Source organism: Typopeltis vanoorti, chromosome 18 (genome assembly GCF_054136105.1).
Source record: "Typopeltis vanoorti isolate ZY-2024b chromosome 18, IOZ_Tvanoo_1.0, whole genome shotgun sequence".
NCBI lineage: Eukaryota > Metazoa > Arthropoda > Arachnida > Uropygi > Thelyphonidae > Typopeltis > Typopeltis vanoorti.
Genome location: NC_143566.1, coordinates 66,932,259 through 66,950,347, shown reverse-complemented (window position 1 = coordinate 66,950,347; position 18,089 = coordinate 66,932,259). Strand labels below are relative to the sequence as shown.

Below are 18,089 nucleotides of genomic sequence, written 5' to 3'. Positions count from 1 at the left end.
TATAAAAGCAGTAAAGCATCATGAATGCAATTAAGTTATGCAAGGAAATTAGGAATCAGTGCAGAACATGTAGAGGAAATTCAAGGTATAATTTCTGGCATGGAATAGTAGATCTAACTAACATGCATGTTCAGAGCATTAAAGTGAAATGTAATTGTAGAGAATGCTGGTTGAGATTCAGTAAATAAATAGCAAATCAGGTTGTTTTGATACATGGCATTAACATTTATGGCGAGGCCTTGGATCTTGGTAAAATGGTGTAGACATTTTTTTTTATTTTTTTCCACGTAATTTTGAGGCGTATTGTGTTTAGGCTTGTAGTTTTTTTGTCTTATATATGCATATTTAAAAAAAATATTTTTTTAAAAATATGTAGATATAAAAGTGCTGCGGTGTTGTTATTATGTGTATTATGGTCTTTGATGATAGTTGATGTTAAAAGCTTAGAGCCCCATATATGAAAGTGGAAATTTATACATGTATCCATTACTCCTACAAAGGGAGTGCCAAAACCTCCAGTCTGTGCATGATCTTCACAGTGTCCTTTGCATGCTCCTATTCTTTGGCTCCTTCCGAGCAGGATCTGGTAGAATAAGTGGCAATAGGATTATTCAGGAGCTGTTTTGGTAGCTGCTTGATGCTTTACCATAAGGTTTGGCTCTATGTATTATCTTGTAGCCAGCCTATGAAATTGCATTATTCTTGTACCCTTTGAAAGAAAGAAATACTGTTCCACTAGTTACTGTGTTGAGCTTGCCAATGAAAGGAGTCATCTGTACTGCATGTTTGAAGTTGGGAGGGGAGAGAAAGTTTATGGGAATTTTCCGAAATCTCTTCACCATAAAAACTTGATGACCAATTCTGCATATAATAATCATAATTGAATTTAATGCCATGTATATGATCAAATGGGTTGTTTCAAATATTATTGTATCTCTGATAATGTAAATGACTGTGGGACAGAGTGACAGAGCTAAGTAATAGGAATATGTATATTGAGTAGAGAAAACATTCTGACAAAGTAAGTTTGTGGGTTTCTAAGTGACTTACTTTTACAAGCAAGTGATAAAGGGATTATTCAAATTAAGGAGTTAGATGGAAGTGGGAGTCTAAACACTTAGAGCTAATCCCATACAGGGAATGCCCAGACTCTAGTCTTGATATTTTTACAAATATTCACTAAATTCCTCAGATAAAGGAATGGCAAGAAAGATTAGGCAGGGTATCAAAATGGACTATGAAAAAATAATTGCATATGCATAATTAGCATTTACTAAAAAAAAATCTAAGATTCTACTATGAAATATATGAAAAATACTATGAAATAAGAAGAGAATGAAGCAGGTGGCCTGAAGTGAAAATTGAGACCATGCAAACAAACCAGAAAGTTATGTATGGAGATTCAATGATCAGGAGAGTACTTAATGAAAATGTAACAAAATCATGTTGACCTGGAGCAGAAATAAATTATATTAGTCACACCATCTGGATACAAAAAGGGCAAGACGTATCCTATGAGAAAGGATGTAAAGGAGTTGTTAGACGAAACCAAAATGATGAGCAAGAAGGTAAAGATTGTAAGGTTCCTGCTACACTATGATAGAGGAAAACTGAGGAGGAGGGCATTGATAGCCAATGAATCAAATAGGTTGTGCAGAAAGAATGACACAGGAATTATGGATCTTTGGTTTGTGTTTGATGGAAAGAAGGATTTGTATAATGCTGATGGACTCATCTAAATGGTTTTGGTGTTAGGTATCTAGAGAGCTTTGTTCACTGAGCACTTAAGCACAAATTCATGCTTTTGTATGAATGTGAGCACTTAAGCAATTATGGTGGAAGCAGTTGAGTGTGTGTGGAATCTAATTTTTCAAGCAAAAATATTGAATCAATCAATCAACAACCATAGGTTCAAAGCCTGTAGGTGTCTGATGCCATTTTGATAAGATTCTTCCATTGCATTCTATTTTATGCAAGATGACTCAGTCAAAATATTGAAAAAGGTAGTCAATTCAGGAAGCAAGGGTGATTGGGGTTCTAGAGGGATACTGCAGTTTCCATATACTAATGCCAGTAGTATCAGGAACAAGAGGGAGGAGTTCTTTTTGGCATTGGTTAGTGCAACCTTGAAGTTAGGCATTGACTTGACTAACAGATGTAGTTACAGGGATAGAATATGAAGGGTTTATTATTTTCACGAAAGATAGAGAAATGGGAGGGTGGCTGTTCATTTGAAGCAGTATGGTGAGAGATCAATGTCGGTAAGACATAATATACAATTGATTGTTGCTATAGGCATAGGGGTTCCAGGGTTGATCTTCCAGATCAAATGCTTTGGCAAATCGGTATAATGAATTCTCGTAGACAGACTTATACGTTGGTTATGCATTATTAAAACACTTAAGGAATTGAACAACGTAGTTAAGGATATAAATTAAATTATACTTTAATAAATATTTTCCGATATTTCGGCAATGTCACATTGCCATCTTTTAAAGGAACTTACAAAAAAAGCACGTGCACGTAGGCACTACAAACACAGTAACTGGGAATGAAGAGATGAAGCTATTGTTCTCCTAAAAGTCCTGATGGTGCCCTCTAGCGGGCTAAGTAGGTGTTCTTGGCCGTTGGGCTGAAGGTCTGCTGATGTAAGCCTCCCAAATTTGGGGCAGTCGCATACAACCAAATTTGTTGAGGTTTGGAGAATTTCTTAGGGCTGAGGCTGATTCCATAAATAGTCTTTCGAATTTGTATTTGCTATGGTGTATTACTGTAGCTTTATTCCACCGTATTCTGTGGCGTGTATCCAGAGCATGGTCTGCATGTTCTGGGTTCTTGTTGAATGGCTGTACTTTCACAAGTACAGCCATTCTGGTCTTGCAGACGATGCTCTTTTGAATTTGTATTTGCTACGGTGTATTACTGTAGCTTTCTTCCACCGTATTCTGTGGCATGTATCCAGAGCATGGTCCGCCGCATGCTCTGGGTTCTTGTTGAATGGCTGTACTTGTGAAAGTACAGCCATTCTGGTCTTGCGGACCATGCTCTGGATACACGCCACAGAATACGGTGGAAGAAAGCTACAGTAATACACCATAGCAAATACAAATTCGAAAGACTATTTATGGAATCAGCCTCAGCCCTAAGAAATTCTCCAAACCTCAACAAATTTGGTTGTATGCGACTGCCCCAAATTTGGGAGGCTTACATCAGCAGACCTTCAGCCCAACGGCCAAGAACACCTACTTAGCCCACTAGAGGGCACCATCAGGACTTTTAGGAGAACAATAGCTTCATCTCTTCATTCCCAGTTACTGTGTTTGTAGTGCCTACGTGCACGTGCTTTTTTTGTAAGTTCCTTTAAAAGATGGCAATGTGACATTGCCGAAATATCGGAAAATATTTATTAAAGTATAATTGAATTTATATCCTTAACTACGTTGTTCAATTCCTTAAGTGTTTTAATAACGGTATAATGAATGCAGGTCGAATGATTATTATGGGGGGACTTCACTATGGAAATATAGACTGGAAAGAAGAAAGATCGCGTGACATGAAGGAAATGGAATTTATACACCTAAGAGATAATTACTTGAGGCAACATGTGATAGAGGGGATATTTGACCTGGTCATAGGATTGGAAGAGCTATCCATAACCAAGGTGACCACATTGCCTACAATTGGCGAAAGTGATTATGCTATCTTCACTTGAGAGATTGTAAAACATAAGGAATATTCTGTTAAGAAAGGATACATATATGTGGAATTATAAGGCAAGTCATTATGACAAGCTCTGGAGGAAGCTTGAATCTATGCGATGTCATAAAACCCTGCAAGGGAAGAATGTTAATAGTGCATGGGATAGTTAAGGGGCACCTAGAGGAAGCTATATTTAATTATATACCTAAGGTAAGCAGGGTTAATCAAGTAGGAGTCAGATGAATGAGTAATATCATTAAGTGAGCTGTAGAAGAAAATGCTGTGCAGGGTATATAAGGAGAAAGGTGACCATCATGGTAAGAAAGGTAAAATCAGATTATGAGAAGAATCTAGCCAAGCAAGCCAAAGGAAATCCCAAAGTGTTTTTTCGTTATGTTGCAAGTAAGAGGAAAAATGACTATGGAAGATTAACTTTAATGAGTGCTAATGGTGACAGAAGCAGATAAAATAGTTGACTTAATAAGTGACCACTTTGCAAGGGTATATCATCCAAGTGAGGTTATTGCTATGACAGAGACTGATGTGGAAACAGGTGGATGAATTGGAGGTTCTTAAGATATTGCAGAAAAAAAAACAGGTAGTCCTCGACTTACAATGGCCAAAAATTATTATAAAAAATTCTGTAATTTAACTTTGCTGCCAGCATATACATACATATGTCACATTACTTTTGTATACGGCATTAGTTGCAATAGCCGTTGCTATGATTCACCCACTTCTGACTTATCACAGCCTTTGGCAGATTAGTTGCTAATCAGCAGTTGAAGTGTTCATTTCTCTCGTTGCAACTTTTGTATCTCATCGTAACCCTAATCAGCTTCAGTAAGAGAAGTAATACTGCTGATGAAAATTCCAACATAAAAAAAAGATGAGGAAAGCTTTAAGATTAGATGTTAAAATGAAGGTCATTAAAGCATATGACAAAGAAAATAAAGTCGGTGAAATAGCACGAGATGAAAAACTATCGCATTCAACTGTTTCAACAATTATAAAAGATAAATCAAGAATAATGGAGGCAGCTAAAGGGGCAGTTAATATGAAATGTACAATTTTAACGAAAAAAGAGAAGTGCCATTTCATTAAATGGAGAAGCTTTTAATAATATGGATAGATGATCAAATCAACAAAAATATTCCTCTCAGTTTGTTTATGATTCAAACAAAAGCACGCAGGCTATTTGACAATTTGAGGAAATAAGAAGATAAATATGGCAAGCATGCATTTAACAGTAGTAAAGGTTGGCTTTATCGATTCAAAAGCCGATTTAATTTACATAACATACGAATAACGGGAGAAGCTGGTAGTTCCGATTTTGAAACTGCGAAATTTTTAAGAAAAATCTGAAATAAACGCATATCAAAAATGATGATTTTTGATATGTGTTTATGTATTTTTTTCTTAAATTTTCCTTCTTAATTTTATATTTATGTATTTATATGTATATGTGCTAATAAATAACTTATAAATATTTATGTAAGTTTATACATTCTAACCGTTTTAAGTTAAATAGAAACCTAATTTATGAAAATCATCATCATCATCTTCCTTATACCCTCTTTTACCTTGCGGTGTCGAGGGTCCATTGATCATCGGACTTCACTCCGTTTACAGGATAAGGTGGTCAGCCTTATGCCCCGGTGTATCCTATGACCTGTAGTGTTGAGTTCTCAAGGCCAGTTTGCCTGCTTTGCGGGATGAAAAACCCCAGAATAAACTGGGGAAAAAACCCTGCTGTCCACGCCCAAGACTGGCTAACTTGGCTATGGCTGAGGAAGATCCTTCAGCTCCTCACGTCTCCGACGGGAATCGAACCTAGGACACTCCTTCCCCAGGCATATGGTTGCGAAGCGCATAGCCACTAGGCTAACCGCGCGGATATATGAAAATCTTATAACAGAAATCACACAAATCAAGAATTAAAAGACATCGACTTAAGGAGATGTTGGAACGTAACTCCATAAGTCGAGGACTACCTGTACAGCTTTAGGATTAGATGAGATATCAGCTCAGGTTTTGCGAGAATGTGCAAGAGAACTGGCAATGCCTTTGACTAGACTCTTTAATTGAAGTCTCAGTTCTAGTAGAGTTCCAAAGAAGTGGAAAGAGGGCAAAATAATTCTCTTGCATGAGAAGGTTCTAACATTACAGTAGCAAATTATAGACCAAACCGTATTTCAGGAGTGGTGGTAAAAGTACTGGAAAAATTGGTCAAAAAGAATTCAAGAATGGGTGAATAAGAATATGGTACTGTATGAGGGGCAACATGGCTTTGTTAAGGCTCAGTCATGCCTAAATTTTTATAATAGTGACAACTGAGTTGGTCTGATGATTCTGCTGGATTTTGCAAACACATTTGATAGAATACCACATGGAACACTGTTATGCAAATCAGAACAAATAGGGATAATATGACACTGGTTATGTGAATAAAAGGCTGGTTTGCTAGACAGATATCAAATAGTGATATATGGAGGAGCAGAATCCAGGTGAAAGCATGTGACTAATGATGTGCCTCAAGGTTCAGTGGTAGGCCCACTACTGTTTAATTTGTACATAAATTATGTAGGAAATAACCTGAAAGGAAATATGCAGTTGCATTTGCTGATGATGTGAAATTGGGTAGAGCAATAGTTAATCAGGGTGATGGGGAAAGCTTATTGGATGATTAAAATAGGCTGTCAGTATGTGCAAAAGATAATGGGTGTGAGTTTAATGTGGAGAAATGTAAAGTTGTGCATTTTTTAAAGCCTTTATATGTCCATGTCTGCATTACTGTGCTTAGGTCTGGTCTCCTAGGTTTCTTGGGTATGAGGAAGCAGTGGAGAAGATTCAGAGGCGAGCAAGCAAGATGGTAAGTGGTCCGGGGAATGTTCCCTATGAGGATAGATTGAAGATGTGTGGATTGCAGAAGTTGGTTGATAGAAGAAGAATGGGAGATATGATAGAAACATTTAAGTTACTTAAAGGGTTTTATAGGATTGATGCAGGGGAAATGTTTCAGCATGTGGATAGAGATGTCACAAGAGAGCATCCCTTGAAAGTTGGATAAAGGTGTGTGTGAGAGAACTACATTTCTTGCTGTGAGTGGATTGGATTGCCAGTCAGTTGTGAGTGCTTTTTCTGTTAATGAGTTCAAGGAGAGGATTGATAGATTGTGTGAATAGTTTGGGTCTCTCATGAGTCTTTGCACTCCATGGAGGTGCCCGTGCAATAATAATAAATGTCGCAATACTATACTACTCCATAATCAGTATTTGTATCAGTTTTGAAGTTCTTTATCTTCAAATGACTATCCAGTCATTGAGTAATATATTATGTGAGAGGTCCAAAAACCTATGACAAACAATTCAGCTGTGTTCAACAAGAGGTTTCAGGTTATAATTCTGTAGGAAAACAGTACAAGGAAGCCTTTCAAAAGAAAAACCGAAAAAGGGAATTTGTTATTAGAAACATTCACAAGAATAAATTTTATTATTGTGAATTATTTATAAATTTTATATTACTTGCCTGTTGTTTATAAGGATGAGATTCTTCTAAATCTAAAAGCAGTGTAGAAACACTTCAGCACCCTCTTTAAACAGCCATTCAAACTCAAAACCAACATCCATGTAATGGGTGCATATCCGAACCAGATGGTATCAGGATCAGTTTCCACTCCATGCTGTGACAGGACAGATTTACCAAGTTTATTGTGGTTGATATAAGACTAGCGTTCCTATATTCAATTTTTGACCAAATGTCTTCTAAGTATGGGAGGAGGCAATTACATTGAACTTGGTAAATACCACATGGGGGGAGGGAGAGGGGCTGTTTATTTTTTGTGGAGGGTAACCAGGAGGAGTTTTTTTTGATAAGGAGGAATATAGGGACTAAAGTGTAGTCCCTACAGGATTTCAGGATTTTTGCAATTGCCTAAGAGATGCCTACAACATATGGAATTGGGACTTGCAATACCAGTTTAAGGTTCACATTCTTAAGGGACAGGCTTATAAGTGTCCAGAATGTGTTTAAACTTAAAATATTAGATGAAGCCATTCTATAGCATGATGCTTTGGACGGTGTCCAGGTCTAGTTTTAGATTCTCAGAATTGGAGCAAATAGCATGTGCTCCATTGAATAAAGATTTGATTTCTTCATTTTATGAGGGGTGTGAACCTGAAAAAATGGTATTGAAAGTTTTTCCATTTCGTTATGCTATAAATTAAAGATGCTACATTTTTTCTTCAAAAAGAATATTAACAGATTCCTTCCTTCTTAACCCTTTCCTACAGACAGCATCATTTTGCTATAGGTTGTGCAACTTTTTTTTTTTTATGTTGCTCCCACCTGCAAAAGGTTATTTACAAACCTATAGTACACATTTTTTATTTTATTATTATTTTTGTATTGTTTTGTTTTTTAAACCAATTTTATGTATATGTTAATGCAAATCTTTGAAAGTCATTAATGTTAACATTCCCTAGTTGTTGTCAACATTAACTGAATCACATCATTAAAGTACAAAGAAAATATCATTTCTCACTTGAACTACTTAATGTTCACATTAGCGGATAGAGCATAGTACATGTCAGAAAAAGTGTTAAAATAAGCTGCCCATGCATGCCTATCCAGCCTATTCCAAGTCCAGAATCCTAGCGAACATCAATTGTCAAAAAAGTAGGGTTAACATGTGAGTGCATGTGTGAATTGGCAGTTTATTAAAAAACGATTTACTCTTATAAAAATGGAAGTCATGATATCTGTACAAGCAGACACAAAAGAAGTTTTATGCTATATTTTTAAACTTACAAGATTTTAAATTAAATAGTTTTATGATAACGAAAGAAAAATATCAGTCGCTGATAGAAGATGCTAAACGAATCAAATCCACGAATAACCTAACCTATTGTCATCGTTTATACCTCAGGATGTTTTTCAAGTTGTTAACAGCAAATATGATCTTCAAAACATTATTATTATTACGTGACACCTCCAGGGAATCCAAAGACATTGAGGGATAGCACCCACTCTATAATTCTCCATCTCCACCAGTCAATCCACCAACTGCTGTCATCACTACCAATATGATCTGCTGCCCACCACCACCACTAGTATTTTCACAAACATCCGTGTCCACAGTAGGATTCAAACCTGCATCCTTTCGGCTAGAGAACAGACATGCTAACTACTTGTCCAACCAGGCTGGCATATGCAACTAATAAAAATGTTTTTCAGAAAATCTTAGGCATTTCAATAAATTTTATGATTAAAAGCCCGTTATAGCGACATGTTACGTATATAGATTGCTACCAAATGTTAAGCAAATAAGATTGATAGTAAATTGCATACTAAAACACATCATATGAGAAGAAGATAGGTACTCATTAGCTAATCTTTGTATGTTCGAGATAAAATATAAACTTTATCTAATGATCTTTAGTTAATGTGAACATTAACTAGTTAGTGTACACATTATATAGTTTAAAATTAAGAGCACCTTTTTATTATTTAAACTTTAACTAAAAGGTACAGGTAATGTGAACATTATGTAGGTAATCTGCAGATTAATGAAAATTCGCATGTTAGCATTAACATGTATATCAATTATTTATATATATACGAGGGTGGTCTGAAAAGTTCTCAGTCTAACAATGAAAAAGCAATTTATAATTTCAAAGTTATTTTTATTTTTTATTAGTCTTAAGAGAGATAATTTACATTATCTCTCTTAAGACCATCAGCTCAGCTAACGCTTTTTTATTCCCGTATACGGGGAGTAGGCGAGGCCATTTAGCCCTATTTAACTTTTGGAGACTGAGTGGGCAGTTCAATCTCCACTGGTACCAATCAGAGATAGATGGCCCAAGGCTATCACTAATTAAGCAGTACTCAGTGAAGAGAGACGGCTCAAATGTGCCGCCATCTCGTGGTCCCTAACCCTAACACAATATATATTTAATGTCTGAAAATAATGTGGGTTCTATGGTCGATTTTCTTGAGTTTACAGGACGAAAAACCCGAGTTTCTGGGAGGAAAAACCTGCTTGCCTGTGCCAGAGATCGACTAACTCGGGAACCGGTCGAAAAAAGGCTTAGAAAAATTTCCTCTAGTCGCCGACTAGACTCGAAACCAAGTCTTCCTTCGTGCGGCCAAGCGCCGTGGTTGGCAAACGCCACATCCACTGAGCTACACAGCTCTCTTAAGACTAATAAATTTATTCCAGCAATGCTCCAGTGCATTATTCCGTCCCTGTAGTGGTTCTTAGTAAGATCTGCAAAATACGACTCTACAGCTACAATCACTTCTTAATTCGAAGAAAAACGCTGACCAGCAAGGAAGTGTTTTAGTTTTGGGAAGAGACAGAAGTCAGGAGGGAGCCAAATCTGGGGAATAGGGTGAATGTTCCAACAATTCATAGTGCAGATCCCTTAATTTTTCCATTGCCAAAACACCTTTGTGGGCAGGTGTATTGTCCTGATGAAAGATGATTTTATTTCTTCTGCAAACCAGGTCTTTTCTCACGAAATTTTTCATCTAGTTTGATTAAAAGATCGGAAGAATATTCCCCGGTTATTGTTTTACCCTTTTCAAGATAATTAATAAACAAAATGCCTTTAGCATCCCAAAACACCAATGCCATTACCTTTCCTGCTGATGGAACTGATTTTGTTTTCTTTGGCACTGAACAATCGTCTTCTGTTCATTGTTTTGACTGCTGTTTGGATTCTGGTGTGTAATGGTGAATCCAAGTCTCATCCATAGTAATAAATTGACACACAAAATCAGTTTTATTCTTGTTAAAACGCTCCAGGCACTGTTCAGAGATTTTCATGAGAGTTTTTATCTGCTATTAGCAAGTGTGGCACCCATCTTGCACAAAGCTTTTTCATTTGCAATTCTTCATACAAAATATATCCTATATGTTCTTTTGAAATGCCTATAGTCTCAGCAATTTCATGCACTTTGACTCACCAGTCATCCAATACCATATCATACCGGATCATCTTCAAGGCTGGTATGGCCATGTTTAAACTCGGCAGCCCATTTCTTAATTGTCGAAAACGAAGGAGAAGAGTGCCATAAACTTTTATGAACTTCGAATGAATTTCTTTTGGTGTTAAAACTTCTTTTACGACTGATCGATACTCAATTTTATCCATTTCAAGGGATACAGACCACACTTTTGCTTCGGACAGCTGTATAAAACAAACTACTTGATAGAATGACTTGCAATTTCACATGGATGCTTATGACAGATGTACCAACTTGGGGAAGAAAAAAATCTTGCCGATAGTGTTGCCATCTATGGTCGAGGCTGAGAACGTTTTAGACCACCCTTGTATATATATATGTTCAATGTTTTTTGTTTTTTTTTTTTAATTTATTTTTAATAGTCTGGAAACCCTGATGTAAACACTAAATATGGAACTTTTTTAAGCCTCCAATAAGTGGGATGGTGATCTCACTGAGCTATGAAATTCATCTCCCACTTAAGTGGAAGTCATGCTTTAAAACTACTCCTATCACAATCATGGATGATTATCGAAAAAAATACTTCATCATTCTGTTTTTGGAGTTTGATAACCTAGACACATCACTAACCTCATTGTAAACAATGAGGTTAATTGTTTACAATGTAAACATTGTAAACAATTTACAATTTACCATGGTGTGACCTCACCAAGAGAAATCACTTCACCAGTGAAGTGATTTCTGTTAGACAAATTCAGGCCTGAAGGAACCTGTAGGTTCGTCTGTTTACATGACTGCTTCAATGGAAATGTGTTTTGTCCAAGAACCAGACTTTATGGAAAAAGGAACAGATCTTCACAGACATTGGCCAACACTTGTGCACAGTATTCCTGTCGTGCAGTGTAATCCGTTGCTGTTATAAACTGACCCACCTGAATGATGTACAAAAATTCACCCAACTCCTTAAGGATTCTCTGTAGTGACCTCATTATCCTATTTGGTATCCTGGCAGATAGCTACACTACTTATATTAGGCCATTGCTACAGCAAATAGCTCAATATGTCTTCCAACTTGGGCAGTGGACTTGGTAAAGGCCAGGCTATTGGCATTATGCACTATCTAAAAATATTTTTGGTTAATCATTGTGTTTTTACACATGTGATCTAGGTTACATACTGGAAAGGCCTGGGATTGAATTGTGTCTAGAATGTGAAGCGCATATTATAAAGACTATATAAGGGTTAATTCAGTTGAAGGTTAAATTAGCTTGTTTCATGCAGAGATGAACATAGTTTTTCCTCCTGGAATCTCAGGCTTTTGATCTTGCAAATCAGCTTGAAAAGACATTCAATTAACAAACAGTACATCAGTTACAATAGCCTCAACTGACATGATTAGGATTTTATCATAATTATTGTAATATAACACCTTCAAATGCAGTAAGAGAGACCTGCAATCATTGTTCTAATTTTATAAATTGAGACTGGCAGTAATGTTTTCTACCTTAAATCAGTTAGATGATTTGAAAAGAGACATCCTTTGAAACAAACATCAGCATGTTTCTGCTGATTATTAAACAATTCATTGACATCTTTTGATTTTATATGAAGAATGAGTGTTTTCATTCTTTCCCCTCAACACAACTATTAAAAATACAATAGAACATTTTACATTTCTGTATGTAAAAAAACACAGAAATACTTATAGCTGTTTTCTTTTATTCTGTGTAAATTTTCTTTTGGTTTTGTCAAGATTGACATTAAAAAATAACATCTTGAACATGACAGGTGAAACCATACATTTTAGTGCAGATAAAAATTTTTGTATTCTTTGTTATTTTATTGAGATTGTTAGTGATCATTTGTAATTTACAAATGTTATTTTTATTTTCTGGAAATGTACATTAAATTTTTGGACAAAATGAATCTGTCAAAAAAGACACTACTTTTTGCATTGCTTCTGGTGCCAAAATATCTTTTCTTGGTAGCATGATTTGTTTGTTTACTATCTAGTGTTGTTTCTTGCTAAATAATTGAAAGTTTGTTTTTCACTTGGTTAGACTATAATAAATTTAGTTTAATCCTTTATCCAAGTGTGAGCAAACAAAGTTTGCGCCTGAAAGTATCTTCAGGACTGGGGTAAGTTGGTACAACACTGGGCAACTCGTTGCAAAGGTGGAGCAAGCTGACATCACTCCTATCTCAGTATCTGACTATAATAAATTTAGTTTAATCCTTTATCTAAGTGTGAGCAAACAAAGTTTGCACCTGAAAGTATCTTCAGGACTGGGGACTATAATGAATTTTCTTTTCTTGGTAGCATGATTTGTTTGTTTACTATCTAGTGTTGTTTCTTGCTAAATAATTGAAAGTTTGTTTTTCACTTGGTTAGACTATAATAAATTTAGTTTAATCCTTTATCCAAGTGTGAGCAAACAAAGTTTGCGCCTGAAAGTATCTTCAGGACTGGGGTAGGTTGGTACAACACTGGGCAACTCGTTGCAAAGGTGGAGCAAGCTGACATCACTCCTATCTCAGTATCTGACTATAATAAATTTAGTTTAATCCTTTATCCAAGTGTGAGCAAACAAAGTTTGCACCTGAAAGTATCTTCAGGACTGGGGACTATAATGAATTTAGTTTAATCCTTTATCCAAGTGTGAGCAAACAAAGTTTGCGCCTGAAAGTATCTTCAGGACTGAGATAGGAGTGATGTTAGCTTGCTCCACCTTTGCAACGAGTTGCTTGGTGTTGTACCAACTTACCCCAATCCTGAAGATACTTTCAGGCGCAAACTTTGTTTGCTCATGCTTGTATAAAGGATTAAACTAAATTTATTATTGCTAAATAATTGTTGAAAACAGTAGTCCAAAACTTTGTTGCACTTATACATATGCAAAATTATACTAATATATTTGAAGGCCTAAAGTGTCTTGAAAAAGTTTCATGTTTGGTCTCTAGAGCAGGGTTTCTGAACTACATTTTAAAAAATATATAAAATCGATAAAAAATGGGGGGAACGAATCCTGAGCCCAGCCATGGTACAAGCGTACTGCAGGTTTACAAATAAACCTTTCATGGGTAGAAGCCACATTAATGAACTGTACTTTTTGTTTTTTTCAGGGATTAAAGCACAAAATGGTGTTTTTTTTTTTGACTGTATCAATAATTATTTTATTATTCTTGCATATTAACAGTCCTGTTAAACTGTTTTAAATAAATATTTGTATATAAATAAGTATTTTTAAATTGATTTTTTTATCTAGATTTTTTCAACGAATTAACAGATTTAGAAGATCAGTAAATATTGAGAATGGCTGCTAATTCAACAACAAAAGTAACATCAAGTACAAGTCAGATTCCAGCATCTCAGCTCTCTGTTCTAGGACCTTTAGTGAGATTCTTATTCACAATTTAATTTCAGTTCATATTAAATTGATCTTCTGATATTAAAGAGAAAAAAAAAAAAGCTTAGCTTAACCTAACATTGCAGTTTGTAAATGATTGGCTAGAATGAAATTGTTCATGTAACATACTATATTGAATATCAAGTTATGTAACTATATCATTTTAGTTCAAAATTGAATACCTTTTCTTGAGATGTTGAATGTCTCAAGAAAAGTCTCAAGGAGAAATGCAAAATTATTAAAATTGACATCTTTGAAATTGTTTCAAGCATATATTGTACTTATCTCATCCATTAGTTCTGTATACAAGACTTCCTGCTGGATAAAATTGATGCCATAAGTAATATCACAGCTGTGACCTGCATTTTGCTATTTCCACAATCTTTTATTAATGTTTAATGACAAACCCTGAATGTCTACATATTTGATAATGCTTCTTTTAAGATTATCTTGCAGCATAATCTCCTGAAATTTTGAAATATTCTAAGCCATCTATCTTTAAGAGGTATTAATATAATTACTTCATAAGCGTGATTGATTAGAAAAGCTAATTGTAAACACTGACAAACAATACTCTTGTCATGTGTGCAACAAATTCTTTATGGAGATTTACAAAGCTTTTAGTTATGCATGCAGTACCTTTCTGGGGATTAAAAAAAAATAAAATACATGTTTGTGGAGGATTTCCATTTATCTAGCTTGTCAGATTAGACACAGGAAATGCTATGCTACCAAAATTATGGTAATTAGCCTGATATTCATGAAGTTGGATATATAGATATTCTGCAATTTCAGATGATCGGCTCCTTAACACATCAGTGCTTTCATGGTTTCTGTCAGCCTTATGAATTTCATTGTCAAAAATAGTATCTTTTATTTAGTGAATTCAATATAGCAAACTAATGACAAGTTCTACTCAGGGCATCAATGCTATTCTAAACTCAAGTCATTATAGCTATAAAACTGTTCCTTTTAATTCTTATGAATTTATTATAACAATATTGTATATTTTCTTAACTGGAGTTGTCTTTTTTTTTTTTTTTTTAGAAATATAAAAGTTTAAGAAGAAATATTTCCTTTTTTGTCAACACATCTGATTTATTAAAAAAAAAAAGCTTTACATTATAGGTATAATCCAATTTCTGGAAAAATTTCCAGAAATTCGCTCTTCAAACATGAGGCAGCAGTTACATTTTTTTGCAAAGTACAATTAAATGCATGTGGAATCATTAGTACTAATTCCTTCTAGAATTTGGTTGTAACTTGGCTAGAAGATATTTTTAGGCAAGTAATAGCTATGTAGTTAATTTTGGGGAAAAACTTGTCAAAGGTGTGCTAGAATTAGCCACATGGAAACAATTAAAAATATTACTTAAGCATGAAGAGCTAATAAGCTTCATTTCGGCAATGAAAACAATATTTAAATTAAATTTATTTTAAATTAATTTAAATAGTTTTCATTGCCGAAATGAAGCTTATTAGCTCTTTATACTTAAGTAACTTAATGGTTGCATCTGTTTGGAAACTCGCATCGCAGAGTACATAAGTTCTTTTTGCTATACACTTCGGTATTAGGTCTAGCTACTCACTGATAAAGCCTCAAAAAAGGCTGAAACCGGTCTGGGTAGCGACCTCCCTACCATAATGTAATAACAGCATACATTTCCTAGGAAATGTGTTTTTACATTATGGAAAATACCTAAGAATAGCGATCAGAATTTACTGACTTTGCTGCGAGACTTCCGGTATTGCACTACGTGCTAGGTTCACTTGCATTTGCTCATGCCAGTGGTCGCCGATACTTTATAGTTTACTATATTCGGCAAGAAACTCTCTGATTCCAATCTTTGAGTTTCTTATTCGGTTTTAAAACTATGTGGGATTTAATATCCCCTTAATTTAAATATTAATTTAAAAAATTATATTTATTAACTCTACTGGGTTCATATTCTTTATGGGATGCTACTTCAGTATCAAACATAAATGCATAACTTAAAAATCAGAGCCACCTATACTGGTTTCATAAATTAAGGAACAAAGAGAAAAATTGCAATGCAAATGACATGGCATAAAAGCAGGTGTTTTGGTGTGGTTTTCCATTTTGTGTTTGTAGTGAGAACAAGACATGATAGTAAAATTCTTGGATAGCATTTATCCAATGAGAAAGCATTTATTCAGTGAATTCGGCTGGTCAGCCATCATAAAACTAGAAGCTGACCAAAGTCAGGCAAAAGTAGCCAGATGGTTGCATGTGAGTTGTTGTTCCATTGTTCACAGACTATGGAACCAATTTCAACAGTCATAAATGGCATTCCAGAGATACAGTGAAGGAAGACTGTGGGCTACAACTGCAGTGGGTGAACCGATATCTCTGATAATCTGCTCGCTAAAACAGGAGCTATCCCTGAATCAGCTACAATTTGACCTCACATTGGCTAGATGACTGGTAGTCTTGTGTCCCTTTCTTCATACCATAGGAGAGAATGTTCAAAATGATCCAGGCTCCATGCCAACTGAACCCAAGACCACTAGGGGAGTCAGTATTGTTACAGATGAATCCTGATTTACTCTACAGTGATACCAAGCATGCTCTGATCTGGATAGAACCAGGGACATTTATGATGGATGTGGGGAGACATCTCATTGAGTGAATGCATTGACCTGTATGCACTTCCGATCAGAACAATGATGCTGCAACTTAGAAACAAGGTTCTGGATTCTGTTTGTACAGTGTGTCCAAAAATTCACGCGAGATTTAAATTTAGCGCCACTTGTGTGGTAACAAGGAAAAAAAGGCAGCTGACAGTTCAGGGTTATTAAAAATGGAGCGCTACACAAAAGAACAACGAATTTTCATTGTTGAGCAATATTTTAAAAATAATGAAAGTTTGGCAGCTACAGTTTACAATTTTCGTACAAAATATGGTCGGAATAGTGATTTAATTTCATCAACTGTGAAAAGATTAATTAAAAAATTCAAGGAAACTGGATCAATTAGTGATCTTATACATTCTGGCCGTCGTTCAACAGAAAACATCGAAGCAGTTCGTGAGAGTGCTGCTGAGAGTCCAGGAACATCAGTTTGGCACCGTGGTCTTGAATTGGGCATTTCGAGAAGCTCTCTACAGCGTATTCTCATGAAAGATTTGCATCTTTATGCTTACAAAGTTCAATTGACTCAAGAACTGAAGTCTACTGACCACACACACAGCGAAGAGAGTTCATTGAATGGATTATGGAACAACAAGTGGATGTTTATTTTTCGAACAAAATCATCTTCAGCGATGAGGCTCATTTTCATCTTGATAGCTTCGTTAATCGACAAAATTGTTGCATTTGGGGTTCAGAAAATCCACGAGTGATTGTTGAGAAACAAATGCATCCACAACGTGTCACTGTTTGGTGCGGATTTTGGGCTGAAGGCATCATCGGTCCATTCTTCTTCGAAAATGCGGCTGGTAAGGCAATAACAGTTAATGGTGCCTTGATAATCCAGTTTTTTGTGCCTAAATTGCAAGATATGGATGTGGACGACATGTGGTTTCAACAAGATGGTGCCACACGCCATACAGCTGGAGAAACAATTCAATTACTGCATAAGCCATTTCCTGGTCGTGTAATTTCCCGTTTTGGTGATCAGAATTGGCCACCCAGATCATGGGACTTAACACCGTTGGGCTTTTTTCTTTGGGGTTTTTTGAAGTCTAAGGTTTATGCCAACAAGCCCACGACCACCCATGCCTTGAAGGAGGAAATTGAGCGCTGTATCAACGAAATTCAGCCACATTTATGCAAAAACGGTCATGGAAAATTTCGACAAAACAGTGCATATGTTCCAGCAAAGCCGTGGAGGCCATTTACCCGATATGCTATTCCATGCATAACCCTATACTATATACTTTATGAATCAATAAGAAATTACAATTTTTAATTAAAAACCTGTGTTTTCTATCAAAATTACTTTTTGCGTGAATTTTGGGACACCCTATATGTGGGTGTGATATGGGAGAC

General features: G+C 35.6%; 1 protein-coding gene across 1 annotated transcript in view; it reads left to right on the top strand.

The window, feature by feature from the left end:
• Positions 1-18,089, top strand: part of LOC150096732 (transcription initiation factor TFIID subunit 12-like) — a 77,496-nt gene that overhangs the window by 12,362 nt on the left and 47,045 nt on the right. Inside the window, exon 2 of the mRNA XM_090408579.1 lies at positions 13,938-14,065. Coding sequence (XP_090264705.1) covers positions 13,985-14,065 — 81 coding nt within the window. The 5' untranslated portion in view covers positions 13,938-13,984. The remainder of the gene's footprint in view (positions 1-13,937; positions 14,066-18,089) is intronic.